Source organism: Mustela putorius, unplaced genomic scaffold (assembly GCF_011764305.1).
Source record: "Mustela putorius furo isolate JIRA1106 unplaced genomic scaffold, ASM1176430v1.1 tig00537303_pilon_pilon_pilon, whole genome shotgun sequence".
NCBI classification, from domain to species: Eukaryota; Metazoa; Chordata; class Mammalia; order Carnivora; family Mustelidae; genus Mustela; species Mustela putorius.
Genome location: NW_025422441.1, coordinates 54,683 through 71,999, shown reverse-complemented (window position 1 = coordinate 71,999; position 17,317 = coordinate 54,683). Strand labels below are relative to the sequence as shown.

The window sequence follows — 17,317 nt, the reverse complement described above, 5'->3', positions numbered from 1 at the left end:
GCCGCCCGGAAGAGTCTATGCTCCCGGCCAGTTCCGGGTCGTGGTCCCGACCGCTGTGAGGAACGGCTGGAGTTCCTCAGGGAGGCGGCACCGGCGCTCAGTCGGAGACGCCAAAGAAAGAAGGGGTGAGTGGAGGCGAGACAAAGCCTTCCGTCGTAAGAAAAGATCCGTGTTTGACAGAGTAAGAGTAGCAGGAGTGCGTCGGGTCACTGGAGCGCGCGCACGGGTAACGCGGGCGGCGGCGGCGGGGTGAGGCGCGGGCGCCGGAGCCGGCGGGACTCGGTCGCGGGCCCCTGTGGCGCCGGTGAGGCGGGGCGGCGCCGCTTGGCCGCGGGCTCAGGTCGGCGGTGCGCGTCGCGGCACGAGGGGGTTTTCAGAGTGTGAGGAAGACGCGAGGTAGCGAGCGCCGGGGGCAAAGCGAACGCTCTGTGGGACCGGAGAAGGCGGCGGCGGGGACGGTCTTCCCTCCGCGCCCGTTCGTTCGTTCGAGTTCGTTCGCCGCGGGGCCGGAACGCAGCGCGCCGACTCCGGAGCCGGCCGGGCGCCCGCCGAAAGCCTTCTTGCTGGAGACGCAGGCGCAGGGACTAAAGAACCGTGGCGAGGCGGCGGCTGCCGGTCGGCGCTCTCCTCAGCCCGCGCGGAGCCTGGGACGCGGCTGCGCGGGTGGAAAGCGACGGAGCCGCGGGGACGGGGAGCGCGCCCGGCGGGGAGACGTAGCCGGGGCCGCGGGCTCTGTGGCCGAGGCCCGTGGTCGGGAGAACGTGGAAGGACACGTCGAGAACTTCTAAAGTAGACGTTAAAAGCCGGTTTTCCCGAATTGGCGGGTGTCCACAGACCTGAGAGTGGGTAAGGGACGGCGGCGGACGCAGAGCAGCCGGGCGGGCCTGCAGAGCCGCGCGTCCAGTCGGCGCGGGTTCTACCAAGTGACCGCTGCGGGGAAGCTGCGGAGAAGCTGCGGGGAAGCTGCGGGGAAGCTGCGCGTGAAGCTGCGCGTGAAGCTGCGGGGAAGCTGGGGTGAAGCTGCAGGGAAGCTGGGGTGAAGCTGCGCGTGAAGCTGCGGGGAAGCTGCGCGTGAAGCTGCGGGGAAGCTGCGGGGAAGCTGGGGTGAAGCTGCGCGTGAAGCTGCGGGGAAGCTGTAGGGAAGCTGTAGGGAAGCTGCGGGGAAGCTGGGGTGAAGCTGCGGGGAAGCTGCGCGTGAAGCTGCGGTGAAGCTGCGGGGAAGCTGCGCGTGAAGCTGCGGGGAAGCTGCGCGTGAAGCTGCGGGGAAGCTGCGCGTGAAGCTGCGGGGAAGCTGCGGGGAAGCTGCGGAGAAGCTGCGGTGAAGCTGCGGGGAAGCTGCGGGGAAGCTGCGCGTGAAGCTGCGGTGAAGCTGCGGGGAAGCTGCGGTGAAGCTGCGCGTGAAGCTGCGGGGAAGCTGCGCGTGAAGCTGCGGGGAAGCTGCGCGTGAAGCTGCGGGGAAGCTGCGGGGAAGCTGCGGGGAAGCTGCGGAGAAGCTGCGCGAGTCGAGTCCAGACGAGGAGACGTAGGTGAGCGGAACCGAGGGCAGAGCCCGAAGCGGCGCCTGAGCTGCGGCCCGCCGGTCTGTGGCGGCTGTTGAGGGAGAAAAGGTCTTTTCCACGCGCCGGAGCGATGGGACGCCCGCGACAAAGGACACGTTCAGGCACGGGTGGTAGCCCCAGCCGAAACCCGCGCGGAGCGGACCTTAGAGCCGGTGTTCGGGTTGTGCTCGGTGCACCTGGGAAGACGCAGAGTTGGAGTTCGAGTGACCGGCAGTAAACGTCAGAGGGGCTGGCCGAGAAACGGTCGCCGGGTAGGCGGGAGCCGGAGCTCGTCCCCAGGCGGCTCCTGGAGGTTCCCTGTTCTGCCGCAGCGAGGGTCGTCTGTCGTGGAGCTCGGGTGACTTTTGCTGCAGGGCCGTGTTAGATCCGGCCCCGGTGGAACGTCGCTGCTTCTAGGTCCTGTCGTGACACGGCAGGGAGCTGCGTGTGTGCACTGATCCACTGTGTACTCACGTGACGTCTTTCTGTGCACATCTGCCTGTCTGTAGTAAGCTAGACCTGACATTTCCAGATCTAAGCCATTGCAGCATGGATCATTCTAGTCTTTGTCCCTCGCTTGTCCGTGATCTCCCAGGTCAACAGTAAGAAATCTGGCTCTTCTCTTCTGTCACCCATTTAATTGTTCAATTCCAGGATCTTTGTGCAGTGGACTCTCACTTTCTATGGATCCCATTCTGTTTTTCTGGATTTCTGTCTTGTCTTACTATAATACTTCCTCCTACAAAAGAATCAGTGATTTCAGAAAAGGCTTACTGTGCCTGAGAATACATTTATTGCACCATCACTTTTTTTTTTTTTTTAAATACGAGCTTGAGCTCATGACCCTGAGATCAAGACCTGAGCTGAGATCAAGAGTCTCATGCTGGGGCACCTGGGTGGCTCAGTAGGTTAAAGCCTCTGCCTTCGGCTCAGATCAGGGTCCTGGGATCGAGCCCTGCATCGGGCTCTCTGCTCAGCAGGAAGCCTGCTTCCTCCTCTCCCTCTGCCTGTCTCTCTGCCTGCTTGTGATCTCTGTCCAAAAAAAAAAAGTCAGATGCTTAACCAACTGAACCACCCAGGTGTCCCCTCCATCACTTTTTTTGAAGTAGACTTTTTAGGGGTGCCTGGGTGGCTTTGTTGGTTAAGTGACTGCCTTCAGTCTAGGTCATGATCCCGGGGTCCTGGGATTGAGCCCTGCATAAGACTCCCTGCTCAGTGTCGTTCTGTTTCTCCCTCTCTCTTCCTCTCCCTGCTTGTTTTCTCTCTCTCTCTCGCTGCCCTCAAATAAATAAAACAAACCCCTCCCTGCTGTTTCATTTTAAGTTTGCAACAAAATTAAGCAAAAGGTAGGGGGATTTCCCATGCATCCCCTGCTCCTACACATGAACAGCCTCCTCTATTATCAAATTCCCACACTAGCCAAATATTTTCATGTATTTATTTATTTATTATTTTTATAATTTTAAAAAGATTTTATTTATTTGACAGAGATGACAAGTAGGCAGAGAGGCAGACAGAGAGAAGGTGGGGGGGGAAGCAGGCTCCCCGCTGAGCAGAGAGCCCGATGTGGGGCTCAATCTCCAGACCCTGGGATCATGACCTAAGCTGAAGACAGACACTTAACTGACTGAGCCACTCAGGCGCCCCTGAGGCTTGGTTTCTATTAAGAGAATAATTCCTTTCTTACAGAATTGTTTAAGTTAAATGAGACAAGTATATTAAGTTTGTAGTAAAAATTCCATTGTAGTGAAATAAAGTTCAGTTTCCTCTTCTCCCTTATTAAGGAGAGTTTGACATGGGCTGTCTTCTTTTGGGATCCCTGATTTGATACTTTCTTCCTCTTTGAGCTTCTTTGATAACCAGCCTAAACACTCCAATTCCAGGACTCCTTCAAAGGTCCAGCATGAAATCCATACCCAATGTCAGCTGCTTTGTAGCATCACCACTGTTTTATCTGGGATTCTTGGTTGAGTGGAAATACTGAAGTTGGGAGACTTGCAGAATCAAGGGAGATAGTGTAGGAAACAAGGATGCTTTGGAGGAATGGGGAAGCAGGTCCCACATAGCCAGAATTGTCTGCTCTGCCAAGTGAAATTTCTACCAGTGTTCACTCTGTCTTTCTCTGATTCACATACATAGGTCACATATGTTCTCCCTGACTGGACTGTGGCAGGGAGACAAGCAGCTTCCTAAAAGGAAACCTTGAATTAATGTCCCTCCAAAAATACACACAGTGGGGCAGAGGCCCTAACCCCAAAAGAAACTGGGTGCTCCTAAGAAGGGGGCAGGTGTCGGAGAGCCAAAAAACCCAGTAAATGCCAACCATAAGAGGCACCTTTATCCAAGCACTGTGCCAAGTTCTTCACATAATCTCCCTCAATTTTTGCAACAAACCCATGAAGGCAGGTGCAACTACTCCCCCCATTTTACAGATAAAGAACTTGAAGATAGGAGAGGTTAATTACCCTCTTTAAAATTACACAGTAAATATTGGAGCTGAAATTTGAATGCAGACATTCCTGCCTTCACAGTAGTGCTCTTGACCACTACACTGCACTCCTTTCCTGCTTTCCCACTGAGGAGAAGAGACACAAGTTGGTTATTTGTAACTAAATATTACTCTTAACACTCAGTGTGAGCTTGTCCCCTAAACTGTTAAAATCATGGTTTCTCTAGAAGTCTCTGTCTCTAACAACATGCCTTTGTAAACCTAGAGACTGGTACTTGTGCAGGGTGTTCTGTGTGTTCAAGATACATCATTTACTTTCCCATGAGCAGGAATCCCATGTTCTGACCTGGTCATCTCAGCTTACTAACAAAAACATGGACTGTAAATAAAAATCATGTCTGATTTGGGAGGTTTAAAAACAAATAGAAATAAAGTTGGGATAAGAATAGCAGGTGAGGGACACCTGAGTGGCTCAGTTGGTTAAGAGACTGCCTTTGGCTCGGGTCATGATCCTGAGGTCCTGGGATCGAGTCCCACATCAGGCTCCCAGCTCCACGGGGAGTCTGCTTCTCCCTCTGACCTTCCCCTTGTTCATGCTCTCTCTCACTGTCTTTCTCTCAAATAAATAAAATATTAAAAAAAAAAAAAGAATAGCAGATGAGTCAGGAATGGGTGAATAGAACTGGAGTATTCAAAGGTCTTTGTGTCATTCAGGAGGAATATTGATATACCTCAGACTTTTATACATTTAGAAAGCGTGTTAAAATTTCAAGATTTCAAGATTAACCATAAAAGAATAAAAATAGTGTAGTTTCCAAGCTTGTAGAGAGGGGGACATTGAAAGAAAGAAATCCTAATCAATTCAAAGATGAGAAATGTCTTCTCCAACACCAGCTAGAGTCCTATAATTCACCTAAATTTTGACACTAACTACCAGAGGTAGAGTTGACACACAGGCTAAGAGCTCACCCACAAGACGGCCCACACTTCGAATGCCAGTCACGAGCTTCAAGTGCCAGAGAATACTCATAATTCTGTGCAGCTGAGATATCCAGTCAGGGGTTCCCACAACCCCTGTCCCAAATTCAACAACTTGCTAGAAGGACTTTACAGAACCCAGGGTAATACTAATTAAGGGTTGCAATTTATTGTAAAAGATACCAATCAGCAGCCAGATGAGGAGGTAAGTAGGGTAAGTCTGATAGGGTCCCAAGCCTAGAAGCCTCTGTCTCTGGAGTTGGGGTGCCCCACCTACCGGCACATGGGTATATTCACTAACCCGAAAGCTCCACAAACCCCCTCCTTTAGGGGTTTTCATGGAGGTTTCACTATGTAGGCGTGGTTGTGTTCATTGATGATTAGCTCAATCTCTAGCCCCTCTCCCCTTCCTAGAGGTTGGGAGATGGGGCTGCAAGATAGAAGCTCTGGTGAAGGCGTAGTGTTTCTGCTGACCAGGCTTCATCTTGAAGCTATGCAGGGAGCCACGATGCTCCTATTATTCTTATCACTGAGGACATTTCAAGGGTTTTAGGAGCTCTGTGCCATGAACCAGGAACAAAAATCTAATACTTTTCTTACTATATCATATTTTTTAGATGATTGTGTTCCACTTTGAATCCTAATAGCAATTAAGCAATAACATATGCAAAATTAATTGCAAAAATTCTGAAAGGTATTTAGAGACAAAGGTTTGAAACCTTATTGAGAAATATAGAGAATACCTAAATAAATGAGAGGTATATCAGGTTGATGTTAGAGTCATGATTATTTAATATGGAGAGTCAATTCTAACCAAAATCCTCTATAGAATTAATTCTAACAAAATCCAAAGGAGTTTTTAATGGAAACTGATAAGCCAATTTGAAAATGTATCTGGAAAAACAAAGGTCCAAGAATAGTTGAGGTACCCTTGAAGTAAAGAACAGGGTGAGGGGATGTACGCTATCTGTATTAGACTTATTGTATACTTATTTTTTTATATTTATTTTTTAATTTTAAAATTTAAATTCAACTTAACATATAGTGTATTATTAGTTTCAGAGGTAGAATTTCGTGATTTATCATTTGCATACAACAACCAGTGCTCTTTCCATCACATGCCCTTCTTTTTTTTTTTTTTTAAAGATTTTATTTTTATTATACATTTGAAAGACAGAGATCACAAGCAGGCAGAGAGGCAGGCAGAGAGAGAGGAGGAAGCAGGCCCACCGCCGAGCAGAGAGCCGGATGTGGGGCTTGATCCCAGGACCCTGGGATCATGACCTGAGCCGAAGGCAGAGGCCTTAAACCACTGAGCCACACAGGCGCCCCCCCATCACATGCCTTTCTTAATGCCCACCACCCAGTTACTCCATCCCCCCACCCACCTTCCCTCCCGTAACCTTGTTTGTTTCCGATAGTTAAGAGTCTCTTATGGTTTGGGGACGCCTGGATGGCTCAGTTGGTTGAGCGACTGCCTTCGGCTCGGGTCATGATCCCAGCATTCAGGGATCGAGTCCCACATCGAGCTCCTTGCTCGGCGGGGAGCCTGCTTCTCCCTCTGCCTCTGCTGCCACTCTGCCTGCCTGTGCTCGCTCACTCTCTCTCCCTCTCTCTCTCTGGCAAATAAATAAAATCTTTAAAAAAAAAAAAAAGAGTCTCTTATGGTTTGTCTCCCTCTGTTTTTGTCTTATTTTCCTTTCCCTTCCCCTGTGTTCATCTGTTTTGTTTCTTAAATTCCACATACACATGAAATCATATATTTGTCTTTCTATGTCTTATTTTACTTAGCATCATACCCTCTAGTTCCATACATGTTGTTGCAAATGTCAAGATTTCATTCTTTTTGATGGCTGAATAGTATCCCATTGTGTGTATATACCACGTCTTCTTTATCCATTTATCTGTCAGTGGACATCTGGGTTCTTTCCATAGTTTGGCTCTTGTGGACATGATTGTTATAAACACGGGTGCATGTGCCCTATGAATCACTGTTTGTATCCTTTTTTAAAAAATGCTTTATTTATTTGATAGAGACAGATAGTGACAGAGATAGCAAGAGAGAGCATAAGTAGGGAGAGTGGCAGGCAGAGGGAGAGGGGGGAAGCAGGATCACTGCTGAGCAGAGAGCTCAATGCGGGACTCAATTGCAGGACCCTGGGATCATGACCAGAGCTGAAGGTGGATTCTTAAAGGACTGAGCCACCCAGGTGCCCCATGTTTGTATCCTTTGGATAATTAACCTAATAGTTCAATTGCTGGTTGTAGGATAGCTCTATTTTAAACTTTTTGAGGAACCTCCATACAGTCTTCTTGAGTGGCTGCACCACTCAAGTTTGTATTCCCATCAGTGCTAAGAGGGTTCCCCTTTCTTCACATCCTTGCCAACATCTGTTGTTTCCTGAGTTGTTAATTTTAGCCATTCTGACCCATGTGAGGTGGTATATCATTGTGGTTTTGATTTGTAGTTCCCCGATGCCAAGTGATACTGAGCATTTTTCCATGTGTCTGTTGGTCATTTGTATGTCTTTTTTTGGAGAAATGTCTTTTCATGTCTTCTGCCCTTTTCTTGACTAGATTATTTGGTTTTTGGTTGTTGAGTTTGATAAGTATTTTTTTTAAAGATTTTATTTATTCATTTGTCATAGAGAGAGAAGCGAGAGCAAGCACAGGCAGACAGAGTGGCAGGCAGAGGCAGAGGGAGAAGCAGGCTCCCCGCCAAGCAAGGAGCCCGATGTGGGGCTCGATCCCAGGACGCCGGGATCATGACCTGAGCCGACGGCAGCTGCTTAACCAACTGAGCCACACAGGCGTCCCAGTTGTTTTTTGTTTTTTGTTGTTTTTTTTTATAGATTTTGGATACTAACCCTTTATCTGATAAGACACTTGTAAATATCTTCTTCCATTCCATAGGTTGTCTTTCAGTTTTGTTGACTGTTTCCTTTCTTGTGCAAAAGTTTTTATCCTGATGAAGTCCCAGTAGTTCAGTTTTGCCTTTCTTTTCCTTGCCTTTGAAGACATGTCTAGCAAGAAGTTGCTTCAGCTGAGGTCAAAGAGATTCTACTTGTGTTCTCCTCTAGGATTTTGATGGGTTCCTGCTTCACATTTAGGTTTTCATCCATTTTGAATTTATTTTGGGGTATGGAGTAAGTAAGTGGCCCAGTTTCATTCTTCTGCATGTGGCTGTCCAATTTTCCCAGCACCATTTGTTGAAGAGACTGTCTTTTTTCCATTGGACAGTCTTTTCTGCTTTGTTGAAGATTAGTTGACCATAGAGTTGAGGGTCCCTTCCTGGGTTCTCTATTCCATTCCATCGATCTATGTGTCTGTGTTTGTTTGTTTGTTTGTTTTTGCCAGTACTATTCTGTTTTGATGATTACAGTTTTGCTATACAGTTTGAAGTCCAGAATTGTGATGCCTCCCACTTCGGTTTTTCTTTTTCAATGTTCCTTTGGCTATTCAGGATATTTTCTGGTTCCATACAAATTTTAGTGTTGTTTGTTCCAGCTCCATGAAAAATGTTGATGGCATTTTGATAAGGATAAATGTGTATTGCTCTCGGTAGCATAGACATTTTAGCAATATTTGTTATCCCAATCCATGAGCTTGGAATGTTTTCCCATTTCTTTGTGTCTACCTCAATTTCTTTCATAAATGTTCTATAGTTTTCAGAGTACAGATCCTTCACCTCGTTGGTTAGTTTTATTCCTAGGACCTTGTGGGTTTTGGTACAATTGTAAATGGGATTGGTTGTTGGATTTCTCTTTCTTCCGCCTCGTTATTAATGTATAGAAATATGACTGACTTCTGTGCATTGATTTTATATCTTGCATCTTTGCTGAATTCCTGTACAAGTCCTATTAATTTTTTGGTAGAGTCTTTTGGGTTTTCTACATAGAGAATCATGTCATCTGTGAAGAGTGGGAGTTTGACTTCTTCTCTGTTGATTTGCATGCCTTTTGTTTCTTTTTGTTGTCTGACTGCTGAGGCTGGGACTTCCAATACTCTGTTGAACAGTGGTGAGAGTGGCAGTCCCTGTATATCAGTCTTACTGTAAAGACTGTCATTTAAGCAGAGTGGACTTAGTGTGGGGATATTCAAAATGCCTAATGGAACACACTGTAGAGTTCTGAAGTTCATCCATGCACATGTAGAAATGAACTTCAAACAAAAGTGCATGGCAGACTTGATCTTCACAAATGGGGTTAGGAAAATTGATTATCCGTATTTTAAAAAACAAAACTGACTCTTACTTTATAAAAGACAGAAAAATAACTTCCAGCAAAAAATTTGAATGATCTTGGGTTAACAAAAGGTTCTTAAGACACAAAAAGGGAAAATAAAAAGATTGATACATTTAACAATGTTCAAAATAAGAATTTCTTTTCATCGAAGTATACTATAATGAAAGTGAAAAAACCATACAACTCAGCTTTTTCATCCCTAGATATATATATCTTAGAGAAATACCTGAACATAGGTGACATACAAGAATATGCCCAGTGCATTGTTTATAATAGCAAAAATAAAGTGGAAGAAAAAAATGTTTATTGTTAGGTTTCCTTATACGGTAGAATATTATCACCAGTGAAGACCGTGAACTACAATGACACACAGTAACATGTGTAACCCTCACTAACTTACTGAGAAAAAGAAGCTTAAGAACACATATAGGGTGATTTAATGTATGTAAAGTTCAAAACATGCAAAACTAAACAGTATTGTTTAGAGATACATATTTATGTTATTTTTTAGAAAGGTTTTATTTATTTATTTGTCAGAGAGAACACAAGCAGGGTGAGTGGTAGGCAGAGGGAGAAGTGGGTTCCCTGCTGAGCAAGAAGCCTGATGAGGGACTCAATCCCACGACCCTGGGATCATGACCTGAGCCAAAGGCAGCGGCTTAACTGACTAAGCCACCCAGGTATCCCCATATTTATGTTAATGTACACACATGGAAGTCCTGAATTACATTGGTAATGTTCTGTTTCTTTAACTAGGTCCTAATGACATCCATTTTTGATTTTTACCTTCAAATATGTTTATTTATACAGTTAATCTTCATTACTGTGGATTCTATATTTGCAAATTCACCTGGTTGCTAAAATTTACTTGTAACCCCCAAAACCTCCTCTTATACTTTCATAGTCATTCATGGAGATGTGCAGAGTAATGAAAATTCTGGTGATTTCACTGCCATGTTCCCAGCTAAGGCTGAACCGGCAACACTGCTCTCATACTCGAAATCAGTGTCCTTTTTATAGTGCATTCAATGTTACACTTTTTTTTTTGCATTCTTTTGCTTTTTGTGGTGGTTTTGCTGTTTAAAATGGCTCTCAAGCATAGTGCTGGGGTGCTGTCTAGTGTTCCTAAGGTGTGCTGTGCCTTACGGAGAAAATACATGTGCTACATAAGCTTCAGTCAGGTACTAGTCATCATGTTGTTGGCCATGATGTCAATGTTAATAAATCAACAATGTATGGGGCGCCTGGGTGGCTCAGTGGGTTAAGCCGCTGCCTTCGGCTCAGGTCATGATCTCAGAGTCCTGGGATCGAGTCCCGCATCGGGCTCTCTGCTCAGCAGAGAGCCTGCTTCCTCCTCTCTCTCTCTGCCTGCCTCTCTGTCTACTTGTGATTTCTCTCTGTCAAATAAATAAATAAAACCTTTAAAAAAAAAACAATGTATATTAGATGTGCATGTCAATATATATTAAATAGAGAAACACAGCAAGGTGATGTATCAAGTGGTTGATGAAAATATTGTGACTGGAGGCTCCCAAGAACCCAACTGTACTTCCCCTAGGAGCAGTGGTTCAGTATTCACAAATTCACTGTTCTCAGTTACTTTATATAGAACTATCTGGAATGATAAGAAGTGACTGCATACGAATATTGATATTTACAGGTATGAAATTTGTAACATTTTCTAGAGATGCTAGGGGAGTAGGCAGAGGAAAGATGGTTTTAGTGGAGACTAGTGGAGAATTATCGATTTAAGAATAGGGAGTAGCCATGGTGATGGAGAGTGCCACGTTAGAAGTGGTTTCTGGGGTGGTTGTGGAGGTGAGAAGCCAGGGAGGGGAAGCTGAGGACTTGTACTTACTTTTATGAGTTCTTTTTACATGCCAGGGTGAGAGGCAGTGGAGAGATGTGAAGATTTACTGAAATGGAAGGCTGGGTCCTCTATGCCTTCCTCTCTCAAGTTCTTCAGGGACCTGCTATCTGGGCCTGGGGGTTTGAATAGGTGCTAGTACTGCCAGGGAAGGAAAACAAGGTGTTTGTAGGGCAGAGGGTAGTGGGGTTGCAGGGGCCTATAAGGAGAAACTCAGAAGGCTGGGTGCTCAGTGGGACCAGAGCAGAGTGAGGTCTGGAAATTGTTGCCTCTGTGTGATTTGTCAGGCTTGTGCTGGCCGGAAGATCAGGCAAACAGCTGTCCATGTCAGCTAAGAAGTCTGGTCTTCATGATGGAGGAAACAGAAGATTCCTAGGCAAGAGAGTAACACAGTTTTTGTTTTACAAAGCTCACTCCCACCACAGGATGGACAGGGAGAGGAAGTGCAGAAATCAGCAAGGCCCGCATTAAGGTTGCTCAGGGCAGAGATGGTGTGCATGGCAAGGGGCAGAGACCAGTTAGGAGATAAACTGATAGGACTGCATGGCTGATTGCGCATAGGGCTGTGGAAGACGGCAGTCTGGTGTGAGGCCTGTGCTCAGACACGGATGTTTGGGCTAAGAAGGCTTTCTTGTAGAAGCAGTTCTGGGCCAAGTCTCACAGGTTGATTCCAGCCAAACAAGGCAGGAAAAAGTCCTTTTGGATCTGGAACCCACTCACCACCAAAACCTCCATCTGCCGGGACTAAAACACATCCTAACTGTGGTAGTTTAAAAATACATCTAAAAGGTTTTGATATTCCTCCCTTCAAGAGGGGTCACCAGAGACCCTAACTTAGAAACAAGCAGCTGTCCTGTTGCTAGATTCCTGATCCTCAGAAACTGTACCAGATGTTTACTGTTGTTGATCTGCTAAGTTTTGTGACAACTTGCTACGTTGCAATAAACAGCACACCAGCTATCTGTGATGACCAACCTTCTCCCCTTTGAGACCTCCCAGCACAGGCAGGCAACACCTCCCATCCATGGTCTCAGGAAACAACACTTTCTATCCCGGTTTCTGAATCATCAGACAGCGCTCAGACTCCCGTCCTCCTGGAGCCCCTCATTCTTGCGGAGGTCTGCTGATGCCTGTGACCCGGGGCAGGGAGGAGGCACTGTGGTCTGTAGTGCAATATGGCAGGAGGACTGTCCTGGGCAGATTGTGGGATGGGGCTCCCTCTGTCCTCTCCCCTGCGGCGCTCACATCAAGCCACCAGCAAGTGTGCAGGCTCTTCCCCTCTGCTTCTGACCCCCTCCCCCAATATTCCCAGCCTCACCTGCCCCCAGCCGTCTAGCCTTAACCCTAAACCCAAGACAGCAGAGGGATCTTTCAAAAACATCTGAGTGGGACCACAGTGATAGGTCCCCCAATAATGGGTCCGTGATCAAAGGAGTGAGACTGATACAAAGCAAAGGTCAAGCAAAGCTTTATTTCACGCCAAACATCAAGAATCAAACCCACCAGTAGGCGGGGCTGGGGGGTGTGTGTCTCTTACAAAGAGGCGACCCCTCCCAGCCTCACAGACTAACTTTTATAGAGCAAAGGCCATGTGGTTGAGTAGGGCCACACACAGGCGGCCACTGAGATTGTAACACACAGAGAAAGCTGCACAGTCATGCTAGGTCACACGCGGGTAGCCAGTTGAATTACAACTTACCCTATAGTAGATATTTGACCTAGCCTATCACCTTGGTCAGAACTGGTGCCCAAAAGGCAGGGTCCACTCTCCTTGGTAGCTAGGGAGACAGTATGCGCCCCCACTGATGTCTCCACCTGGGCTGACCCACCCTTGTATCTGGGCTTTGCTACCTGGGCTGGTTTCCTGGACTTGCTTTTAAGTCAGTTCCCCTGGGAGGGGCAGGGTCAGTCTCAGTTTCCTGCATAAACAACAAAACGGCTCCCTCTGGCTAAGCAGGCCCTTGCGCACATCACTCTTTGGACTAACGTCTCTTCCCTGGCAGTCACCATCACAGCGGACAGCGGGCTACCCCACGGCGCCCGCAGGACCGCATCTCGCCCAAGTCTCCGACCTCGCCTTGCACCGCGGCCCCTGCCCCAGCCCCCTCCCCGCAGCCTTCCCGCCGCCCGACCCGTTCCGCCGGCCTGGCACCAGAGGTCTTTGCTGACCACTCGCCGGCCGGGTTCGGCTGCTATTCTCGGCGCTTCTGTGACGGCTTTTCTCTCCCCACTAGGGGAGCTTCCAGAGCGTTCCCTTGTTTAGCGGGTCGTCCTCCCGTCCAGAGCGGCGCCTGCGACCCGGTAACGACAGACCTCCCCAACGGGTCTCAGCGGCCAGGGCCTCGGCCCCGCCCACCGCAGCATCGGCCCGCCCACCGCAGCATCGGCCCGCCCACCGAAGCCTGGTCCCTCCGCCCCGCCCCCCGCGCGCCCGGGCCCCGCGGAATTGGGCGCCGCAGACGCGTTTCCGGAGAAGGGAATTCGGCGTCGGACCTCCGGCCCTACGTAATCTCCGGCGGCGACGGCGGCGCATGGCGGTGAGATGTGCGGATAGACCGCGGGGGCGCCAGGGTCCTGGGCCTTCGGCGGCCCCCCACGACCCTTGTGCTGTCCCCCTTTGTCCAGGCCCCAGGACAGCCGGCTCGGGAGGAGTCAGCGGCCGAGAGCCCACGCACCGCCTGCGCGCCCCGCAGCCCCCGGCCGCCTGGGTCGCTCCCCGACGCCCCGCGTCCTTCCGCCGTCAGGTCCCAGCCGGCCGGCCTCCGCCTAGGGCGCTCCGCCCGCAGCGACGCCGCCCCCGGGGCGCACCCCGAACGCCGTGGAGGCGCCGCAGCCTCCAAGAAGCAGACGAAGAAGAAGAGTCGGAATGGGGCGTCGGTGGCGAACGGAGGCGGGCAGGTCTCTGAGGAGCCGGTCTCCGAGGAGGCGCCCGTCAGCGCCGAGGCTCAGGCAAGGGCGGCGAGCCCCGTGCGTCCGGCGCGCGCTCGGAGACCGGGACGGGGACCGCAGGGCGGCGGGGGTGGGGCTGGCGGCCGCGGGGTCCTGCTGCCGCGTCATGGGCGCGTCCCCACTTACCGCAGGCGGAGCAGCTGGCCCGGGAGCTGGCGTGGTGCGTGGACCAGCTGGAGTTGGGCCTCAAGATGCAGAGACCGAGCCCGAGGCAGAGTGAGGGCCTTTCCGTGGAGCTGGGGGCGGGAGCCGTGGTCGTGCGGCAGCCGTGGTCGTGCGGCTGCGGGCGCCGCCGCGGGACCGCGGGAGGTGAGGGTGGACGTTCCTGGTCATTTGTGGTTTTGATCCTCAGAGGAGCAGGCCGCTGGGGCCATCCGGACCCTGCGCAGCGAAAGAACCCCCCTGCCCCGGAAGAGGCAGCTGATGCGCTCCTTGTTTGGGGACTACAGGGCTCAGATGGAAGCCGAGCGGCGAGAGGCCCTGCGGGTTCTCAGAACCGGTGAGGAGCGGGCACGTGCGCACCGTCAGAGCAATGACGCCTTTAAGAAACGTGCAGGGGGTAGGGAGGGCGAGCCCAGGGAGGGACCGAGGAGACCCAGAGGAACAGGGCTGGCGCGGGTGGGCAGGGGGAGGACGCGGGCTCCCGGAGGCCTGGGAGAGCGGGCACAGGGAAGGCGGGGGTTAGGGTTAGGGCGCTCGGTGCGGAGGGCAGGGGGAGAGCGTCTCAGCGGCGCTGAGCCCTGAGCTGATGGGAGGCTGGATCTCCTGACCCTCAGATCGTGACCAGAGCTGGAATCAGCTCAGCCGACTGACGGAGCCCCCCGGTGCCCCTGTGTCTAAGTGGAGTTTGAGAGAACACCGTCCCTACGGTTTTGAGGAATGAATAGTTTTCTATGGCAGGGGGTTAGAGTCGCAGGGACACAGGTGAGGTTAGCTGTTAGGACCGTTCTGAGACTGTCTGTCTGCTCCCCCACAGCAGCCCGTGCAGCGCAGGTGCAGCCTGTTGGTGAGGCCGCCAGAAAGAAGAACGGAAGGGTCTGCAGGCCTCGCCAGGCAGGGGTAGCCAAGGCCACCCTGGACACGCCTGATGAAGAGTTTAGGTTCAATTTTTTTTAGCCGGTGTTCCATCCCAGAACAGTTCCCCTGCCCACGTGGTGTGGGGTTTGTCTGGAGTACAGAGCCTTTCCAGGAATGCTCTGTCGGTCGTGGGGTTGGTCTGTCCATGGCTGGTCAGTGGGATCTGGTGCCCTGGCTGTGGGACAGAGGTGAGGCCAGCCTGTCGGGTACTGTCAGGTAAGCACAACAGCCATTTGTAGGTTTTCAGAGGAAATGTCCTTCCTGCCAGAGGAAGGAGGTCCGTTTAGAAAAGCTTCTACAGTAACCTGAAGTGAGTGTTCAGCACGTTGTAGAATGTTTTCTCAGTGTGTAGGTTGAGATTAAGCAGCTGTTTGTAGTGAGGAGTGTGGGGGAAGCTATGTAACTGTATCGTGGTGCTTACTTCAAATGGTGTAGTGCTTTATGTCATAGTGTCACGTTGCACCAATAAAACTATTTTTTGTAAAAGTGGATTAGTGAATTCATGGGCTAACTACCTGTGTTACATGAGTACAGACGAGGTGTCTGGCGTGGCTGGGTTCCGGGCTCACCGTAGTGCTTGTCCTTTGTATCATTCCTGAGCAGGTTCATGCTCAGGGAGCCAGTGTGGCTCCCAGAAGGCTTTGTTCTCAGGAGCAGAGAGCTTCTTGTCCTCAATCCTGGCTGAAGACCAGGGTTGAGCATCAGTACATGACCTCTCCAGACCACGGCTGCTCCAAGTCATTGTCCCAGGACCTCTGTTGCATTGAATTGGGTGGCTTAGTCCTCCTCAGTGGTTGTGATGCCACCTTTGCTGGTGTCTCCTAAGCTTGCATCCCAGACTAGATAAGATGCCTGGAGCCCAGCTGCCTACCCATCATTTCTACTTTGATGTTTCACGGGTACTTCCGACTTGACAAGTCTAAACATTTGATCTCCCTTCGTCTTCTGCTTTTGAGTGAATGGTCCTGCCGCCCACCTAGTTGATGAAGCCAAAAACCTGTGTCATCCTTTCTTGCTTTCCTTCTACACAAGTGTCCAATACTTTAGCTGGAAGGTGAGTTCTGTCTTCAGACTAAATCTCTAATCTTTTGTGCTTTCTCTTCATTGTTTGGCATTCTAATCCTGGCCCTGGCTCTTGCCCTGACTGCCGTGTGAGCCTCCGGGTGTTCGTGTCAGTATGTGGCTCTTGCCTCTTGTATGTTCAGTGCAGCCAGTGCTCCTCCATGTATATGGGGTCCTATTTTTCTGACGTTGTGACTTTATTGTACCCATGATACAACGTGAAGGCTGGTGGACAAGGTGCCACTAGGGCCTCTGCACATTTTAGCCTCCTGACCACCCCTCTGAAGTGGTCCCCCTTTCTTGTTCCCACTGTGCTGGCTTCTTGCCTGCTCCTGAGATAACCAACTCCATTCTGCCTCAAGGCTTCAATCCTGATATGATGTTCACTAAAAGTCCACTTGTAGCAGGTCTGGGACTCTGGGGAACATGGTGCATGGAGACTGGGAAACCGCATCATTTGAAGAGGGGAGGGCACTATTTAGCCTCTGGGCCATCAACTCTGCTTTCCCTCTTAGGTCATTTTTCTACTAAGGATGCTCCTTCAGCGTGTACCCAGCTGTGTTCCTGGTGGTGGTTCATCCATGGCTTGCATGTTAGGCGACCACAGCTAAGTCAGACCCCTGACTGTGGCCACAGTTCACCCGTGTATAAATAGGATGGGTGTAGGTGGTGCTAGGTGAGGTTAACTGGAGGCCCTGACCTACCTGCACCCTCTCAGGCCTCGGTGTTCTGGTCTGTGTCTCAGGCCTGCTGTGTGGGGTCTCAACACCAGCTCCCTGGCTCTGCAGCTCATGTTTGGTTCTTCCTAGTGGCCTTCCTGTGGCTACAGTCGTATGTCTGGGTGATGATCATTTGTTCTACATACTTTTTTTTTCTTATCCCTAAAGATTTTATTTCTTTATTTGACAGAGACACAGAGGGAGAGGGAACACAAGCCGGGTGAGTGGGAGAGGGAGAAGCAGGCTCCCTGCTGAGCAGGGAGCTTGACGTGGGGCTCCATCCCAGGACGCTGGGATCATGACCTGAGCCGAAGGCAGAGGCTTAATGATTGAGCCACCCAGGTGCCCCTATGCACTTTTTTAAAAAGGCTTTATTTATTTGACAGGGCACAAGCAAGGGGAGGGGCAGAGGGAGAGGGAGAAGCAGATCTCCT

At 50.2% G+C, this 17,317-nt stretch overlaps 1 protein-coding gene across 1 annotated transcript; it reads left to right on the top strand.

Annotated features, from left to right (window-relative positions):
- Nucleotides 1–26: 26 nt before the first annotated feature.
- On the top strand, nucleotides 27–15,588 carry CUNH8orf33 (chromosome unknown C8orf33 homolog). The gene is made up of 6 exons (XM_004779366.3): nucleotides 27–125; nucleotides 13,311–13,613; nucleotides 13,702–14,025; nucleotides 14,157–14,241; nucleotides 14,378–14,524; nucleotides 15,002–15,588. The coding sequence occupies exons 2-6, from the start codon at nucleotides 13,608–13,610 to the stop codon at nucleotides 15,139–15,141; spliced, it is 702 nt and encodes a 233-aa protein (XP_004779423.1). The 5' UTR covers nucleotides 27–125; nucleotides 13,311–13,607; the 3' UTR covers nucleotides 15,142–15,588.
- Nucleotides 15,589–17,317: the final 1,729 nt, after the last annotated feature.

Bases quoted from the DNA above. Each gene is read 5' to 3' on its own strand.
- CUNH8orf33 (XM_004779366.3), top strand. The intron at 14,242-14,377 runs GTGAGGGCCTTT...TTTGATCCTCAG, and splicing joins GAGACCGAGCCCGAGGCAGA to AGGAGCAGGCCGCTGGGGCC. The intron at 14,525-15,001 runs GTGAGGAGCGGG...GCTCCCCCACAG, and splicing joins CCTGCGGGTTCTCAGAACCG to CAGCCCGTGCAGCGCAGGTG.